At 42.7% G+C, this 17,674-nt stretch overlaps 1 protein-coding gene across 3 annotated transcripts in view; it reads right to left on the reverse strand.

Moving 5' to 3' along the window:
* Nucleotides 1-17,674, reverse strand: part of LOC132893413 (long-chain-fatty-acid--CoA ligase ACSBG2-like) — a 63,353-nt gene that overhangs the window by 4,067 nt on the left and 41,612 nt on the right. For all 3 annotated transcript variants that reach the window (XM_060932530.1, XM_060932529.1, XM_060932528.1), the window contains exons 4-13: nt 13,567-13,814; nt 12,216-12,304; nt 9,620-9,740; nt 8,600-8,680; nt 8,335-8,484; nt 8,021-8,191; nt 7,475-7,656; nt 7,117-7,359; nt 6,445-6,662; nt 4,718-4,857 (exon numbers count right to left, since the gene is read on the reverse strand). In XM_060932530.1, coding sequence (XP_060788513.1) covers nt 4,718-4,857; nt 6,445-6,662; nt 7,117-7,359; nt 7,475-7,656; nt 8,021-8,191; nt 8,335-8,484; nt 8,600-8,680; nt 9,620-9,740; nt 12,216-12,304; nt 13,567-13,814 — 1,643 coding nt within the window. The remainder of the gene's footprint in view (nt 1-4,717; nt 4,858-6,444; nt 6,663-7,116; nt 7,360-7,474; nt 7,657-8,020; nt 8,192-8,334; nt 8,485-8,599; nt 8,681-9,619; nt 9,741-12,215; nt 12,305-13,566; nt 13,815-17,674) is intronic.

Consider the following 17,674-nt stretch of genomic DNA (forward strand, 5'->3'; position numbering starts at 1 on the left):
TAAAGTATGATAAAATAAAGAAACGAAAACTATCGCAGAACAGTGCTGTGGAATAAAGTAGTAGTGATCTGATAGTAGTCTTTACGAAATGCAGATTAGGTAAAAATCAGCCTTCAGATCCATTTGTACATGAACGTTACTGCTGTTGTGGTCTTTATTGTGTATTTTTCTAGAAACTGTGCATGTAATTCCCTTTTAAAAGGGAATTAAAGTTCTTTAGTTTTTCGTTATGATGAAAATTAGAACGTTTCCCTGGCTTGTGATGTGTTCCTTCGTTATTTTTTCGAAATGCTACACATTTTTAGTTTGAATAAAATCACTGAGTCAGTTACAGACACTGATTTGCATCTCTAATAGCAAGATGTAATTTAATTGCTCATCTCAAAGAAGTGCATCAGATGAAGTGAAGGTGTTCTGTCAGTGAGGAAAGTGCAGTTACTGAAATCCACCAACAGGTGGAGACAAACAGCACATACACGAGAATGCAATCATTTCATTCTCTCATTATCTCATATTTACAACAACAGGGAATTTAACTGGTACCTAATGACTATAATGACAGTCCATAAAGATGACAATTGTACAGAATTATGGCTCTTGTTAATGTTTTGTGGAGCATCAAAGCATACAAGTAAACAGGATTTTTGCTGCATCAGGACTTTTTCCTGAGCTCCTGAGAAAATATATGTCTCAAAACCTCAACATCAGTAAGATTAAGACCGGACTGAAAACATCCAGAGCAGGAACTACTCATCACCATGCTAAACGCTTTCCGTTGTGTTTAACAAGACTTTCAGATCAGTCGAGCATCTGCGAGATGATTTGAGAGGAAAGGGGGGGGGGGGGGGGGGGGGCCTTTTCATGGAACAGGTTCACGTTCAGAACCACAACTGGATGGCACCCTTATATAGAATGTAAACAATTCACAAAATTCTCCATGTTTGTAGCTAATTAAAGAGCTAACTTTCAGCGTACACCATCCTGCACTGTTATGACAACAATAGAGATGGAATGAACAAATGAATCTTTTCAAATGAAATCACCAAAACAAACAAACTGAACTGATTAGTGATTCGTTCATCCGAGTCAGAGTCTTTGCCCTTCACGTGTCTACAAGCAACAAACTGCAACATACAGTATCAGTCTTTCTGGCCCCCTGAATGAAAAGGACCTCTCACATCAGTGAACAAGAATTTCTACACAACAACCAACTAAGAAAGAACTAAGAAACCTTTATTCGTCACATGCACACTTCAAGCACAGTGAAATTCATCCTCTGCATTTAACCCACGCACACACTCAGAGCAGTGGGCAGCCACACCAGAGCACCCGGGGAGCAGTCAGGGGTCAGGTACCTTGCTCAAGGGCACCTCAGCCCAAGGCCGCCCCATGTCAACCTAACTGCAGGTCTTTGAATTGTGGGGGAAACCGGAGCACCCGGAGGAAACCCACGCAGACACGGGGAGAACATGCAAACTCCATACAGAAAGGCCCTTGCTGGCCGCTGGGCTCGAACCTGTTACCCTCCCGCCATGAGGCGACCGTGCTAACCACTACACCACCGTGCCGTCCACCACCGTGGATACGAGTGGAAACAACTTTACTCTGAACAAACAAAATCACAAATCAGTTATTTATTACATACTTCTACCACATCAATGCGGAATCCTTGAATCTGATTGGTCAGAAGGGTGTTATGGTCCACATAACTGCATAAAAAAAGTGCAGTTATTGGTCTGGTAAGTGTTTCTAGAAGGCAATGTTTATTTAACACTTAAGGAAGGAGTCTCCAGTGTCAGTTACATTTTTCCCCCCGACAGTTTCCAGGACAGCAGTTTCACACTTTTTGGTTTCTTGTTAATAGTAAAAGCTGTGAGGTCCCCCCCCCCATTACCTTCAAGAGAGAGGAAAAAAAAAGAAGCTGGAAAGAGAACTGTGGTAGTGAGGGCATGGTCAAGTCTCAGTTCATGAATGGAGGGCAGGGCCAGGGAAGGTTAAAGGCAAACTGAGCACACCTGTTGTCAATTGGTGTGTGTGTGTGTGTGTGTGTGTGTGTGTGTGTGTGTTCATTCAACAATGATGACATGCATTTAAAAGGAGAGGGAGAGTGAGGAGACGGCATCTCCTAACCAGAGCTTCTGTGCGTAAGACAATGTTAAGCTGAAAAGCAAAACTAACAATGAAAAGGACTGTGTTGAACACCATTTCCCATCTGCCTGCGCTTCCATGTTCCACCCACCCCAGGGACATACTACACTGGTGTTGAAAGCACTGAAGGGAACCGCTCATGGAGCCCTCCCAGTTCAAAGACCTTGTTCATGCCCTTGCCACCACCCAGCAAAGTCAACACCAAGCACTGATCACCCTGCACAAGGAACAAGCACAACACTTCAAGGCCTTGCTGCAGGATCTGCAGGAAAATCGCCAGGCATTCCAGCACCTGCTCACATCAGCAGGGCCCCTGGATGCTACATCCACAGACTACCCCCATGTCACCCTCACAATGACCCGGAGGTCTTCCTTATGCTCCTCGAGCAAGGTGCAGAGGCATGGGGTGGCTGGCCAAGCAACGAGCAGCATGTCTTTTGCCGGTCCTGATCGGGGAAGCTCAGCTTGCTGCTAGTCAGCTTCACTATGCCAACTTGAAGTAAGCCATCCTGCAGCATCACTATCACTATGCGGATGTGCGCATGCTGACTCTGGAGGAGGTCAACCGGCCATTCACATTTGGCCCCCACTGTCCCCTTGTCCTGTCCCTGCACTGTGGAAATGGAGCTGACCCCCCCCCCCAGCCAGCTCACTGAGCTCGTGGTGTCCCCCCCCTTGTGTGTCTGTCTTCTCACCCTCAGATGAGTGATCCCCGGAGGTGAAGGCAGAGGTGAAGCCTGGGCCGGTATGCTGGCGCTGCAGGGAGTCTGGGCATTTCCAGGATTAGTGTCAAGCGGTTGAGGTGAGGTCCATGGTCCAGATCCCCGATGCGCCAGAGACTGCCCTCGATTGTGCCAGTGTATTGCATACCGGTGAGTATTCAAAGTGTTACAAAATCACGCATTGGTGGATTCTGGCTGTAATCGGACCTCAATCCACCAAAGCCTGGTTAAAGGTGAGGAATTGGGGGGAGCACAATTGATGATCTTGTGTGCACAGGGATGTTCACAAATATCTGCTAGTGTCTGTTCACATCCAATTTTGGGGAGAACAACATAGTGTAGAAGTGGCGGTTAGCCCGTGCCTCACCCACCCACTGATTCTGGGGACAGATTGGCTGGGGCTTAAATGCTTACATCAATTTGTCACCCTTCCCATCAGGTTATTTGGTGCTCCCGCAACGTTACAGTGGCTCATGGACAAAATCTTCCATCTGCATGCCGTGGCACCTAAAACACCTCAGGGCTGTCCTGGAGTTGCTGAGGCGTACGGGCCTCACAGCTAACCCGAAAAAGTGTGCAATTGGGCAGATGAAAGTATGGTATCTGGGTTTCCACTTGAGTCACAGGCAGGTGCATCCCCAAACTGACAAGACTGCAGCGACTGCAGCCTGCCCTAAGCCCAAGACCAAAAAGGGGGCGAGACAGTTCCTGGGGCAGACCAGCTACGATCATAGGTTTATACCCAACTATTCGGACGTCATCAGCCCGCTGACTGATCACACTAAAAAGGGTGCACCAGATCCGGTCCAGTGGACGGAGCAGTGCCAACAGACGTTCACCAAGGTAAAAGCTGCACTGTGTAGGGGGCCACTTTTACACTCCCCTGACTTCTCTCCCTTTTATTTTACAGATGGACACGTCAGACAGAGGGCTGAGGGCCGTTTTGTCCCAGGAGGTGGAGCAGGAAGAACTTCCGGTGCTGTACATCAGCTGCAAGCTCTCAATGCGAGAAAGTACGTACAGCACCATTGAGAAGGAGTGACTGGCTCACCCTCTGGTACTACCTGCTGGGGCACTCCTTCACCCTCTGTTCGGATTACACCCCGCTCCAGTGGCTCCACCACATTAACATGCCAATGCATGGATCACCCGTTGGTATCTAGCCCTCCAGCCTTTCAAATTTGAGGTGGTCCATGGGCTGGAGGTGCAGATGGTAATGGCGGACTTTCTCTCCCACCAGGGGAGGGGAGTCGGCTGCAGGCTGGACGGCTCCCTGGCCTGAGTCGGGCGGTGGGGGTATGTGGCAGCAGGAGCATGGTCAAGCATTGGCTTGTGAATGGAGGGCAGGGCCGGGGAAGGGGAGTGGCAAAGTGAGCACACCTGTTGTCAACTGATGCGCGTGCGTATGTGTGCGTCTTCAACAGTGATGACAGAGCAGTGAAAAGGAGGGGAGAGCAAGGAGATGGCATCTCCCAACCAGAGCTTTGTGTGTGTGTAAGACAACGTTAAGCTGAAAAGCAAATCTACCAATTAAAAAAAAAAAAACCCTGTTGAACATCACTTCCCACCTGCCTCCGCTTCAGTGTTCCACCCACCCCAGGGACATACTACAGGAATGACTGTACTGTTGAGAACTGCAACTGTATAAAAAAGTTTGACATCTCGTTGTTTAGCACATTATTAGTGTTTATGTTGCTGTGGTAGAAGAGGAATAGAACACTGAGACAGAGTGGTGTGGTGTTATAGGAAAGCGAGCTTCAATGAGGTAACAGCAACTCCACCTCACACACCACTCTGTCGTTGATTGTTACAGTAAAACAGCACAAGCCCGAGTGGTGTGTATGTACCTTGATGGTGAGCAGCATGGAGAGGAACTTGCGCTTGTCTCCAATCAGCATGGCATTGCTGATGATGGGTATGGCCTCCTTCACCGCATCCTCGATGGGCACCGGGGGAATGTTCTCTCCTCCGGCAGTGATGATCAGTTCTGTCACACACACGAGTCACATTTTAAAAACTGCACTTACAACAGATCTTGGCATTTTTTTTTTGTTTGCAATATGGTGTAATATACACACTATTACAGCTCACAGCTGCTACAGAGGCACTGACGATGCCTTGACCAAGGGCCCCTCGACCCATTGACGATCCCTTGACTAAGGGCCCTCAACCATTAATGATCCCTTCAAGGCCCTTAACCATTAATTATCCCTTGACTAAAGGCCCTCAACCCTCAAGGACTTTTAAATGTCTTTCAGACCCTCCAGGATTTCGCGATGTTGCGATTTGCAACTTCAACGCAAATTCAACCAATCCCTGCGAATTCAGGGCGGTGTTGCAATTATATCCAATCACCGCAACTTTCCCGCAAATTTGACCAATCGTTGGTGACGTCGACAAACTACCTTCCGCCTTACTTCCGTGTAGACGTTCAAGAGAAGCAGTATGTGCGCAGTGTTGCCAGATTGGGCGGTTTTTGAACACATTTTGGGCTGGAAAACATCAGCAGTATCTGGCAACACTGCTTACTTCCGTGTTTCCGTTCAAGAGAAGCAGCATGTGCGAGTCAGTGTTTATGCAGGCTTAAATTGTGTTACTGAAAGTGTGTTATGTTTAAAGTGAAGGACTGTGTGCACTTTACATTATTTTTTACTTAATACAAGATATTAATGGATGCCAACATTTTTGCCAAAATGGTATTTTATTTTCCATTGCTTAGGCAGCTTCAGCATCATACTGTGAGATTCTGTTCAAATTGTTTTTTTTCTTCTACGAAGCCTGAGCCATTTATTTTATTAGCTTATAATTGTTTAATTTAGTCTTCAGGAGAGACTGCCTGCACACAGTACTAGTATTAATTTTTTTTTTTACATGAAAGCTGAGGCATTTATATTATATTTGAAGGTAACTTCATGTTGTGCTGTGAGGTTCTCTGCACTTTAACTTTTGAACCAACAGGTGCATTTGGATAAGTAAAGCCTATTTTTCTGCATTTTTGTAGTCCTGGTAATCTTTTATATTGGTAAAGTTGTTTATAGTACCATTTCTCAGTGTCTTTGTTTTTTTTAATCAACAGTTTTTCAGTAATAACTTAATATTTAACATATCACTCAATTTTAAATCACAAAAAGAGAAAATCGCAACAATTTCTCGCAACTTTCACTTCCTCCCGCAATGTAATCACAACAAAAACCTAAAAAACACCGCAACTTTCATCGCAATTTTTTGGAAAAACCCCGCAACATCAGACATTTTAGCCTGCAACAAATCACAAAAAAGGCCCGCGGAATCCTGGGGGGACTGGTCTTTAATTCCTTGTTTGTTTGTTTTTTTTAAACCCTGCACTGAAGTCCTTCTTTTTAAATAAAGATCTTTGAGACCAAGTGCAGTAAATTACTGTAGATTTAAACTTTGGTTACAAATTGGAGTTAAACTGGTGGCTGTAACGTTCCACTACATGTTAGTTAAATTAGCATTGTAACTGCAGCACAAAACTTTACATTTTTATTTCTAAAATACGTTGCCTGAAGCGCGCGCGCGCACACGCGTGTATTATACTATGCATGCATGCTACCTTTGATGCGTCCTGTAATGTAGAGAAAGTTGTCCTTGTCGTGTTTGCCCAGGTCTCCGGAGTGCAGCCAGCCGTCTGCGTCCAGTGCCTCCTCGGTCTTGTCGGCCATGTTCAGGTAGCCCATGAAGACATGACGGCCCCAAAAGCAGATCTCGCCGTTTTCATCCGAGTCGGGGTTAAAGATCTTCGTCTGGCAACCTGCAATTACCTTCCCGCAGCTGGCGAGAAAAACAACATGCGGATCAGTACAAACCACAAATTTATAATAAAGCGATTGTTATATCAATATCGTTTCCATAGTAACAGCTTGTTCACAGGGACTTGCACGGAAGATGCTCTACTTAAAGGCAAAAAAAATTTAAAAAATAAAAAATAAGCAAAAAAAGCATGGTCATTCATAGAGTGAAAGTTTCTCTAAGGACATGTATTTAACCTGGAAACGAGTTATGGAGGGTGTCTCCAGTGTCTTGCAGTTCCTGCATTTTTTTTTTAACTTCAGAGAAGGGGAAAGGAGGAAAAAAAAATTTATAAAAAAAAAAAAAAAAAGGCCGGTGCAGGAGGGATTGTTTATAGCTGCTGTAATGCAAGTGAAAACTGGAATTTGTTTCACGGATGTTCGACAACATTACAAACGGATAAAGTGCTTAAGATGAATGGTGTGTGTGTGTATACCTGGTGAGTCTGGAGGCCTCAGGCAGGGACAAGCTGTGTGGTCCGGTGCTCTCACTCATGCCGTACAGCTCATACAGCGGGATGTCCAGGCTGAAGAAGAACTCCAGCGTGTCCTTGGTGATGGGCGCGGCACCTGTGTAGCAGCGAACGCAGCGATCCAACCCCAGCGCTTTTCTCACTTTCCTGAACACTAAACGCTTGGCCAGTCGATAGTTCAGAGGCATGTGGGTCATTGCATCGTTTCTGAAATGGAGGAAGATAAAAATCATCATCTGCATCTGCCTTACAAACAGAATTAAACTCTACAAACAACAAGTTTATTCATCCTCATTCTGGGTGTGTATGTGTATACACATACTGCTCCAGCTTTCTCAGGTTGGTTTGCAGGCCCACGTTTTTGGCCCAGGACGCCACTTTCCGTCTCACAGTGGACGATTTGGCTCCTACTGCCTTCATCTTCTCCTGCATCTTCTCCCAGACCCTGGGAACTCCCAGGAACGCCGTGGGACGCACCTCGCGCAGGGTGTTCACCAACGAGCCCTGAGACATGGACAGAATTACAATACATAGGACATAGCATTACATCTTGGGTCCCCCCCCCCGAACTTCAGATGTATAGTTTAGGTGAGCCTGCATTCAGTGTAGTATCTGATTCCTGCTCTTGGCTAACAGGAGTGAAACCCAGTGTGGTTATGTGGCTGTAGTTCATCTGCTTCAAAGTTTGACGTGTTGAGATGCTTTCCAGCTCAGCACGGTTGTAAAGAGCGATCTCACCGATTCTGATGTTTGATCAGAGCATTAACTAAGGCTCTTGACCTTCATCTACATGGTTATTAGGAATAACTGTGCAAAACAAAGTGACTGGTGAGAGCACGCACGCACGCACACACACACACACACACACCTTGAGAGCGTCAGGCTGGGCGAAGTACACGGCTCCTCCGACCTTCATAGTGATCCAGATGTCGACCATCTGGGCAGCGATGTGGCTGAGGGGCAGGTAGCTCACCACCACCTCCTGGGTCGATTCCGACAAGTGGACCGTATGAGCCGTCGAAAACGCCGTCCACGTCAACTACAACAGAGAATCAAAGCAAAAGTTTTAGCGCCCTGCACTGACACTACCACTTTATGTGGATATTGATATAGTGCTGATTAAAACAGAAGAACTCTGTGTGTGTGTGTGTGTGTGTGTGTGTGTGTCAGGGCTCAGCTCACATTATCATGGCTCAGCATGACTCCCTTTGGCTGCCCAGTGGTTCCTGAAGTGTAGATCAACGTGCAGCACTGATTGGGTTTCTGGGACGCGATGATGTCATCAAGCGAAGCATCGGGCTCATTGCGGCCCAGTTCCATAAACTCCTCCCACTTTGTACAGGGACAGGCACACACGGCAAAAGAAAAAAGATAACTCCGTTAGATTATGGGTCTTCACAGTGAAAATTGTGCATGTGTTTGTGTAGATGTAGTGAATGATTTGTACCGAGTAAAGGTTTGGTTTCTTCTCTTTCAGAGGGTCTTTGTACTGGATAATGGCTTTCAGGTGAGGCAGCTTGTCTTGGATCTGAAATAAGAAAACACACAGGAAATGATACACCTCCAAAAAAAAAAAAAAATATATATATATATATATATATATATATATATATATATATATATATATATATATATATATATATATATATATATACTCCACCCACTTTATGCTGACTTAGACTGCATACTCCTGACCAATACATATCTGAAGTATAAACACATTACGCTGCCTTGCACAAGTATTCACACACCCCGGTTGAACTTTTGCACATTTGCATCATCATCATCATCTTCTCTTATTGCAAACCATCATTCAATCATCCCATGCCCTGTCTGTGATGTGCCAGTTCTTCATGTCTATAGTCACGCTTTTAAGGCTAAGGAATTAGCCTTAAAAGGAATTAGCCTTAAAATCCTGTACATAAAATGATCAACCTTTTCCCTCCCCAAATTCAGCCTCAAGGCTCTGTTCAGCTTCTTGTTATTTAAGTAAGAAGCCTGTATGTTGAACATAAGGCTGGGCAATATGAAAATTTAATATCGATATTGTGATAAATTATACAACAATACACTTAGCGGAGATATCGCATGTATCGTGGTGTAATTTTCTTTAATAGTATTTATAAACACCGACTGAAAGCAGCTGATCTGATGTTCAATTCGTATTGCTGTACTGAAACTTTAGGACTAGGACATTGATTCATGGCCATGTGAAATGAATAAGAACGGTCAGATCAGAATTCCCATGGCTTTTCCTCAACGCATCTTAAATGCACATCAACTTTCACCAGCTCAGTACAAGAACATCAGAAATTACAGTAGAGACGAAACCAAAACTCACTTATTATTGAAGCATCAATGTATTGGACCGATCCGATTTCAGAAAAACACCCTGAATTGCACCCAGAGGTTGTGCATGTACTGTAAATGTGTGTGAACGCAGCTTGAGATTATGGACTGTCTTTACCTGCAGGATCTTCTGGAGCTGTTTGTGGTTCTCCACCACGAGGATGTTGGCCTGGCAGTTCTCAGCGACGTACTGACACGCATCCGGGGAGTTGGTGGTGTAGACGCCCACAGCAAAACCTCTGTCAGGCCAACACACAACTATGTGAGTAACTTAGGCTACTTATTTATAAGAAGGGAACAGGAGCTACTTAAATTAATTTGGATATAAAGGAAGCCACAAAGAACTGCAAATATTTGGAACTAAACAGAAAGACAAGACGCATCTGGTTGTGTGTAAAAAATAAAATATTACATTACCTGATTCAATTTGTACTATTTTTACATTTTATTACAGAAAAATTGGTCATTAGTAGAAAAAAAAGTTTCAAAGTGTTTGTATTTTGGTCAAACGGACATTTTATGTGACCCATACAAAGAATGAACAAGATTACCAACCATATCACAGGGATCGAAACGGGAATTTGGGAGCACTGGTCCATTTGGACAAGTGCCTCTCAGAGGTACTGGTCCGAATGGAGTAGCACTGGTCCGTATTTATAATTACAAATTTCAAGCCGATTTTATATATTTATTCATATAATACAACCATATTATACATGAGTGATCAATTTCAACTGTCTATAAACTTCCTCAGTCATCTCATTATCATCACAATCTTCGAAACCCTCATCCAGATCATCATCTATCGGGTCATACACCACATCATGCTGCGCCTCCTCGTCATCTTCATCTTCCACCTCCTCATCCTGTCTCTCCTGGGGCTCTACATCTCCTGCCACATACTCCCTCTCATCACCTGCAGGCTGCTCTGGCTCATCATACTTGTTGAGCAATAGTCGTTTGTTTTGATAGCTGTCAGAAATGTCAAGCCGAGGACTTTTAAACTTCACGGCGGTCTAATCTATCTGACCAATAGCGGTTCAAGTTACATTCGTCTTCACGGGCAGCAACGAAAATGAACGGGAAGAAACGAAACTTCGCGCAGCCATGCTGCATGTAGCGGCGTATACTGCACACGTAAACAATATGGTGGCGCCCGTGTCTATGCCAACTTGACAAATGTCTCACAAAATCTATTGAAATTATCGTAAAAAAAAAAAACCCAGTAAAATAGACCAAGTTCTGCTTAAAATGGGCGAGAATCGTTGATAGAAACCATCGAGGCAGTGAGTAGTTTGAGATTTTATATATATATATATATATATATATATATATATATATATATATATATATATTAGTGCTGTCAAAAATGTCGCATTATTAACGCGTTAACTTGACTCAATTTTAACAGCGATAATTTTTTTATCGCGAGATTAACGCTCTGTGACATGATGTAGGTTTTTCATAAGCTTTTGAAACTGCCAGGAACTTGGAACAGAGACTTTGCTTAGAAAACCGATAGCAGCTAGACTGTAATGCCACGCCCCGCACAGCCAGAGTCCTCTGCCCCCCCCCCAAAGAACCAGCGCGGGCAGGGCACACTAGTAGAGATGGGATTTATGGCTCTTTGATGGGATCCGCATCTTTGTGATCCGTTCTTTGAAAAGAGCCGTTCAAAAGACTGGCTCATTTGGCTCTTTTTAAATATTTATTCAGTTTTAAGAAGACACCGTCTAAAGAAGCCAGATCCCTCTGAACTGTAAACTCAATGCTATCCCAGAAATCCTTCCTGTAATATGCAAATTTGGCCGCCTCTGATTGGACAGCGTGACGCATCAACAGGCAGAAAGTGTAAAAGTACAAAATGTGTTAAGTGAGCTGAAACAGTAAAGATCAGATTCAATGCAATATTTATCAATGAACAACTTAAACTTAATATAATAGTGTACTTTATATTATAATCAAGCATGTCAAGCCTACTGTCACTGTGTAACCTGTCTCTCTGATTAGAGCTGTAGACTAACTCAAACAGTAGATCATTTCACTCATGGTTCTCTTGCTAGCCCCGCGCCGGTGCTCGGCTTAGGTTTCACGTTGCAGTGGCTGTGTCAAGACGTGTTATGCTTTGCAATAAAAAAAAAAACATTGGTACAAAGCAAGCCCGTTCACTTTTTTATGCTGATAAGAGAATTACAATGGTTTTTTATGTAACAAAAATGTGCGATTAAATTGCGATTAATCGCGAGTTAACTATGACTGTCGCGACATTAATCGCGATTAGATATTTTAATCGCTTGACAGCACTAATATAGCGTGGCGAGCCAGTCGCCCACTCGGTCGAGTACATGCTGTCACTAGTCGCCCGTACCCTTTCCAACTCGCATTGGCGAGTGGGCGACCACCCGTTTCGATCCCTGATATCATAATCATCATCATTATTATTATTAATATTCGTAATAGTAGTATTGGTAGTAACAGCATTGGGGTCATACTGTTAAAGGAAAATAATCACTGATGTGATGGTGTGATGATGCAGAGTTCTTGTTACTACCCTGAAGATGATTAGTTTCCTATAACAGCACGTCCTGAAGTGTTTTGTTTGCCAATGATTACAATTTTTATTGCCTGATAAGCAGCATGTAATTCTTTTTGTATCATGTGTTATGAATTGCAGAGATGCACAGAGATATAAACTAACTAAATAACACACTGACCCAGCCAAAATCGCTCCAACGTCAGAGATGAACCACTCAGGAGAGTTGAAGCCCAGGATGCCGACTCCATGGTAACGCTGCAGGCCGAGCTGTAAACACACACGGCACAAATTAGCACACGCGTGTACACACACACACACACACACACACACACACCATTCTCACTATAACCGACTGCATGCATCTGAAGCAGCTAAGCGGAAAACACCAGAAAACAAACTGCATCTTTTGGGGCGCTTTAATACACACACAAACATCTCTGTGGTTTCCTCTTGAACCTGCACTGCACTCGCACATGACTGTACAGGTTCACGAGCAGAAACGAAATATGTCAGGAATGAAAATCACTGATGGCATGACGTGATGAAAGTTACCATTTCCCTAAATCAGCATCTTGTCTTTCAATTTTATGACAGCATTTCAACAATTATAATTTTTATTTCATAAAGAACGACTATTTTTAATCCATTTATAGTTACATTAAAAAAAGTTAGGCCTAGTTTTTTCCTCTTGAAGTTAATTTGGGGGGGGGGGGGGGGGGGGGGTGCACGCTGCCAACATTAAAATGTATGGAAGGAATCTCCAAACAAATGTCAGCTCATACAAAACTTCACCACATCAACAAGTTTTGAATCCACGTTAAAAAAAAAAAAAATCAAATCAAATCAACCTACAATTTTTTGCCCAGGAGCCGAAACCACTTCGAGCCACACTCACTGTCCAATCAGAATCAAGCATTCAACAGCACTGTGGTATGAACACGTTTCACAAAAAGGGTGAAGTTCAAATGTCGGACAAGTGAAAGGGACAGAACGAGGGCCTTGAACCTGTTTTGCTCCTTTTTCTCATTTCCTCCGTTTTATTCCACAGTGTACTCGAGGTTAATGTCCTCTAATAGCCTTAAAAGGGGCAATGAACCCATATGTTTGCAAATGATCCACAGAATCATGGTTAATACCCTGCTGGGTTACATTAGAATTCAAAAATGTTGTTAAATATGATCACACCTTAAGATAAGATATTGGCTAAAACACAGTAAAGCAATAAAGCTGAGGTCGGTGTATGATGAGAGAAAACAAATTAAATGTAATATGGGAGCGTTTATCAGAGACAGAGACGCTGCTGTGTCCTCAGATACACCAGATACAGGAAGTGGGATCTGGAACACTGCTCAGGTTCGTGTCAGTGACCATTTCAGAATAAAATTCTCCATCTAGGGTTGAGACAATTTTCCATTTCGGCATAAAAACTCCACGAACATGGAACGACATTTCAAAATTTAATATAAAATATACACATCATGATCATCTCTCTCTCTCTCTCTCACATGCAGTCATTTCTCTATCCTGACCTTGAGGAAGCTCTTGGCAGCGGTCCGACAGTCTTTGTAATAATCTTTGTAGCTTATTTTCCTCCATTCCTCTCCTTCTTTCCAGCTGAGCGCCAGCCGGTCGCCGAATCGCTCCACGGTACGTGTGAACAGCTGGTTCACGGTGAGAGGAGCTTCAGCCGCCGGCCCTGAATCACCCATCCTCAGCTTCACCTCACCGTCCCTCTGCGACGTCCACAGAGCTGAGCCTGGGGCTGCTGAGACGGGAGCTGCAGGTCAGAGGTCAAACAGTCAGACACTGTACACCAAAGAACAATTCTTATTCAAATAAATATCAGAAATATATGTGATGATCCCGAGTCCAGATTATACCAAGGTTCAAAACTTTGCCTTGTTGTAAAGTTTTCTGCGGCTTGCTAATCAGCTAGTTAGGACGCAGGATAACATTTGTAAGATAAGCGCATCATGGGTAATACGAACACCCGGCCACTCGGCTTACTTTTATTTAATAAATCAAATCATGAAGAAATAGAAAGTTCATGAAAGAAAGGCTAACATCAGTAAAATATACTTTAACATCAAATCAGTTACTGGTAGCAACTTGTTTGGTCCATACTACAGTCGAGTACAAAAGTTTGTGCACCCTATGTGAAAGGTTTTGGTTTTTTTTAAATAAAAATACAACTTTGCATCTCTTTAGTGCATTCAAAAAAGGTTCTCTAAAGCCAACACTAACCGAGAGTTGATTAAATACTGTATTGGCCCCCAATAGCCACATGTATTCTCACATATTCCTCCTGAAATCACTGTTAGCACAAGTATTCACCCCCTCCTCAACCCCTAACACTTTATTAGGATCATGTCATAAATCCACACAAAACAGACCAGAATATTAAAATTAATACAAATTAACCATCAGAAGGTAGATATTTAGTTGAACAGAAGCGAGCTGTGTGTAATTCCAGTGTCACATGATCTCAGTATGAATACACCTGTCCCAGGAAGAACCTAGAGTTTGTTAGAGAACATACTTCAAAACATGCTATGGGGGTCACGTGATGGCGCAACACCTCTATAGGTTGGCGAGGTTATATCTAACTTTACAAGAAATATCACCCACGCACATTCAAAGGTTAGGACATCTTGATTACTGATTTTTCCACTGCTATTTTTAAATTTATATAGTTCACGTCCGTTTCGGTCTCATTAAGTGATCATCAACACCCGTAAAGTCTCAGGAAACTGAGGCATCAACTGACTTAAATATCACTAGTAAAATTTATCATCAGTTTAATAAAAATATAATTTCCTCACTCGTATCTCTCTCCTTTAGGACCACAAAGGCAAACTCTAAGCTACTTTATTAGATTACAACATTCAAAATCCCAGATAACATCCCATCTCACAAGACTATGATCATATATCTTCCAAGTTTCTCACACACAAATACAATTTTTCTCCAGTGCACCGAGGCTCAGTTGACTGCAGCAGCTCATTTGTAGTATCGGGACAAAACAAATTTATGTTGACAATAAATGTTCCATGGCAAAACCTTATTATATATAAAATTGCATTACAGTGTTTCCCTGGAAAAGGGAAAAAAAAAAAAAAAAAAAATCATCATCAGAGCAGTGCTACTGATACAGAGCCCAGCCTGTAATGGCTGGCCCGACCCAGAAGGCTGCTAGGAGGGTCCGGGGGCATGCTCTTCTGGAAAAATTGAGATTAGAGACTAGGGATGTTAACCGATGACCGTTTGACCGATGGTTGACCGAATCAACGTCAACCGGTTAATTTTTTTTTGGTTGTCGGTAAATAAATAAATAAATAATATATATATATATATAAAAATATTAGTGCTGTCAAAAATGTCGCGTTATTAACGCATTAACTTGACTCAATTTTAACGGCGATAATTTTTTTATCGCAAGATTAACACTCTGTGACATGATGTAGGTTTTTCCATAAGCTTTTGAAACTGCCAGGAACTTGGAACAGAAAACCGATAGCAGCTAGACTAATGCCACGCCCCGCACAGCCAGAGTCCTCTGCCCTCCTCCCCCCAAAAGAACCAGCGCGGGCAGGGCGCGCTAGTAGAGATGGGATTTATGGCTCTTTGATGGGATCCGCATCTTTGTGATCCGTTCTTTGAAAAGAGCCGTTCAAAAGACTGGCTAATTTGGCTCTTTTTAAATATTTATTCAGTTTTAAGAAGACAGCGTCTAAAGAAGCCAGATCCCTCTGAACTGTAAACTCAATGCTATCCCAGAAATCCTTCCTGTAATATGCAAATTTGGCCGCCTCTGATTGGACAGCGCGACGCATCAACAGGCAGAAAGTGTAAAAGTACAAAATGTGTTAAGTGAGCTGAAACAGTAAAGATCAGATTCAATGCAATATTTATCAACGAACAACTTAAAGTTAATATAATAGTGTACTTTATATTATAATCAAGCATGTCAAGCCTACCGTCACTGAGTTGTAGACTAACTCAAGCAGTAGATCACTTCACTCATGGTTCTTTTGCTAGCACTGGTGCTCGGCTTAGGTTTCACTTTGCAGTGGCTGTGTTAAGACGTGTTATGCTTTGCAATAAAAATAACATTGGTACAAAGCAAGCCCATTCACTTTTTTATGCTGATAAGAGAATTACAATGGTTTTTCATGTGACAAAAATGTGCGATTAAATTGCGATTAATCGCGAGTTAACTATGACAGTCGCGACATTAATCGCGATTAAATATTTTAATCGCTTGACAGCACTAATATATATATCGTTTTGAAGCTGCCGATTTTGGAGCGGAGAACCTGGAATTCTGTGTTGTAAATGCTTGGGGCATGCCATACGGTGTAAGGACGACAGCTGACAAATCAGAAACACCCATTCAGTCATGTCCCGCCCTCCCGCCCCAGTTGAAGACAGCTGCCACTCGGCGAAAGAAAGTCTCGGTGTTGGATTACATTTTACTACGATGTTAACCAGGTACGTAACATCAAGGAAATTCTTGACTATCAAAGAAACAAGAACACGGCGCATGAATGAAGTCGATGGTTGATTAGTCTGGTGAATATTAATGTCAATGTAATAATAATACACAAGATCTGAACTAAAACCTGGTTACTCACTGATGTTACTTAGCATCAGACAGTTGCTATATTAGCTTAGCGGCTAATCAGCTCAGCTCCAGCTATCCCATTCCCAATGGCTGTGCACAATTAGCAGCCATGTAACCGTAATATCAGTAGCTGGAAAACAATTGCAGTATGAGGTCTCTGTGGCTCACTTCGAAGAAAAGTGCCGAGTCCGTAGCAGTATGCGTCATAGCAACTTCAATACCATGCAGTAATGGCGTGTTGATATTGGTAACGGCGTTATAACGATTGTAGCCAATTAATTAGATTACCCGGCGTTATAACAGCCTTTATTTTAACGCCGTTATTCCCATCACTGAATGTTATGTACTACTTCTAGCACTTGACTTTATTTTCAACGCCATCGTGGCCAACTGAAACTGTCTCTAAGCTGGAGCCATTTGTCCTTCGCTCCAATACAAACCCCTCGACATCAGTGCCGCGTTTCACTAAATGTTTCACGCTGTAGAAAAGGTAATGTGAGTGGAGGGCAGCGACTGGGACTGAATGTGCGGATGCTCGCGGTTAGATTTAGAATAGATTCTAATAATTCCAATTCTAGAATTTTAAACTCATAGGTTAACTGACTTTAACCGGCTACACTGCAAAAAGTAAAATCTAACCAAGATTAAATATCTTAAAATCAAGACAAAATATGCTTGATATTTGTCTGCCAAGATAATTCTCCTTTCCAGGCAGGTTTTGTGTAAGAGTATTTCACTTACTTTAAGCATTTTTTCCCCTCAATTATCTTAATAAGGTATTATAACTTGTTATTGAGATTTTATTACTGGTTATGAGTAAGTTCTGTCTTAAAACGAGAATTACCATAATTTCATCGGTGTTATATTAACCATGACAAGTTTGTCAAAGTCAGAATTTCTTATTTCAAGCATCTTATCCTTTCTTTTAATCTCTTAACACAAAACAGATAACTAAATGAAATGAATTGTTGTATTGTCAATCTGGCAACAAAAATAGGCTACAAAATGGATTG

The sequence above is a fragment of the Neoarius graeffei genome, chromosome 10, assembly GCF_027579695.1.
Source record: "Neoarius graeffei isolate fNeoGra1 chromosome 10, fNeoGra1.pri, whole genome shotgun sequence".
NCBI classification, from domain to species: Eukaryota; Metazoa; Chordata; class Actinopteri; order Siluriformes; family Ariidae; genus Neoarius; species Neoarius graeffei.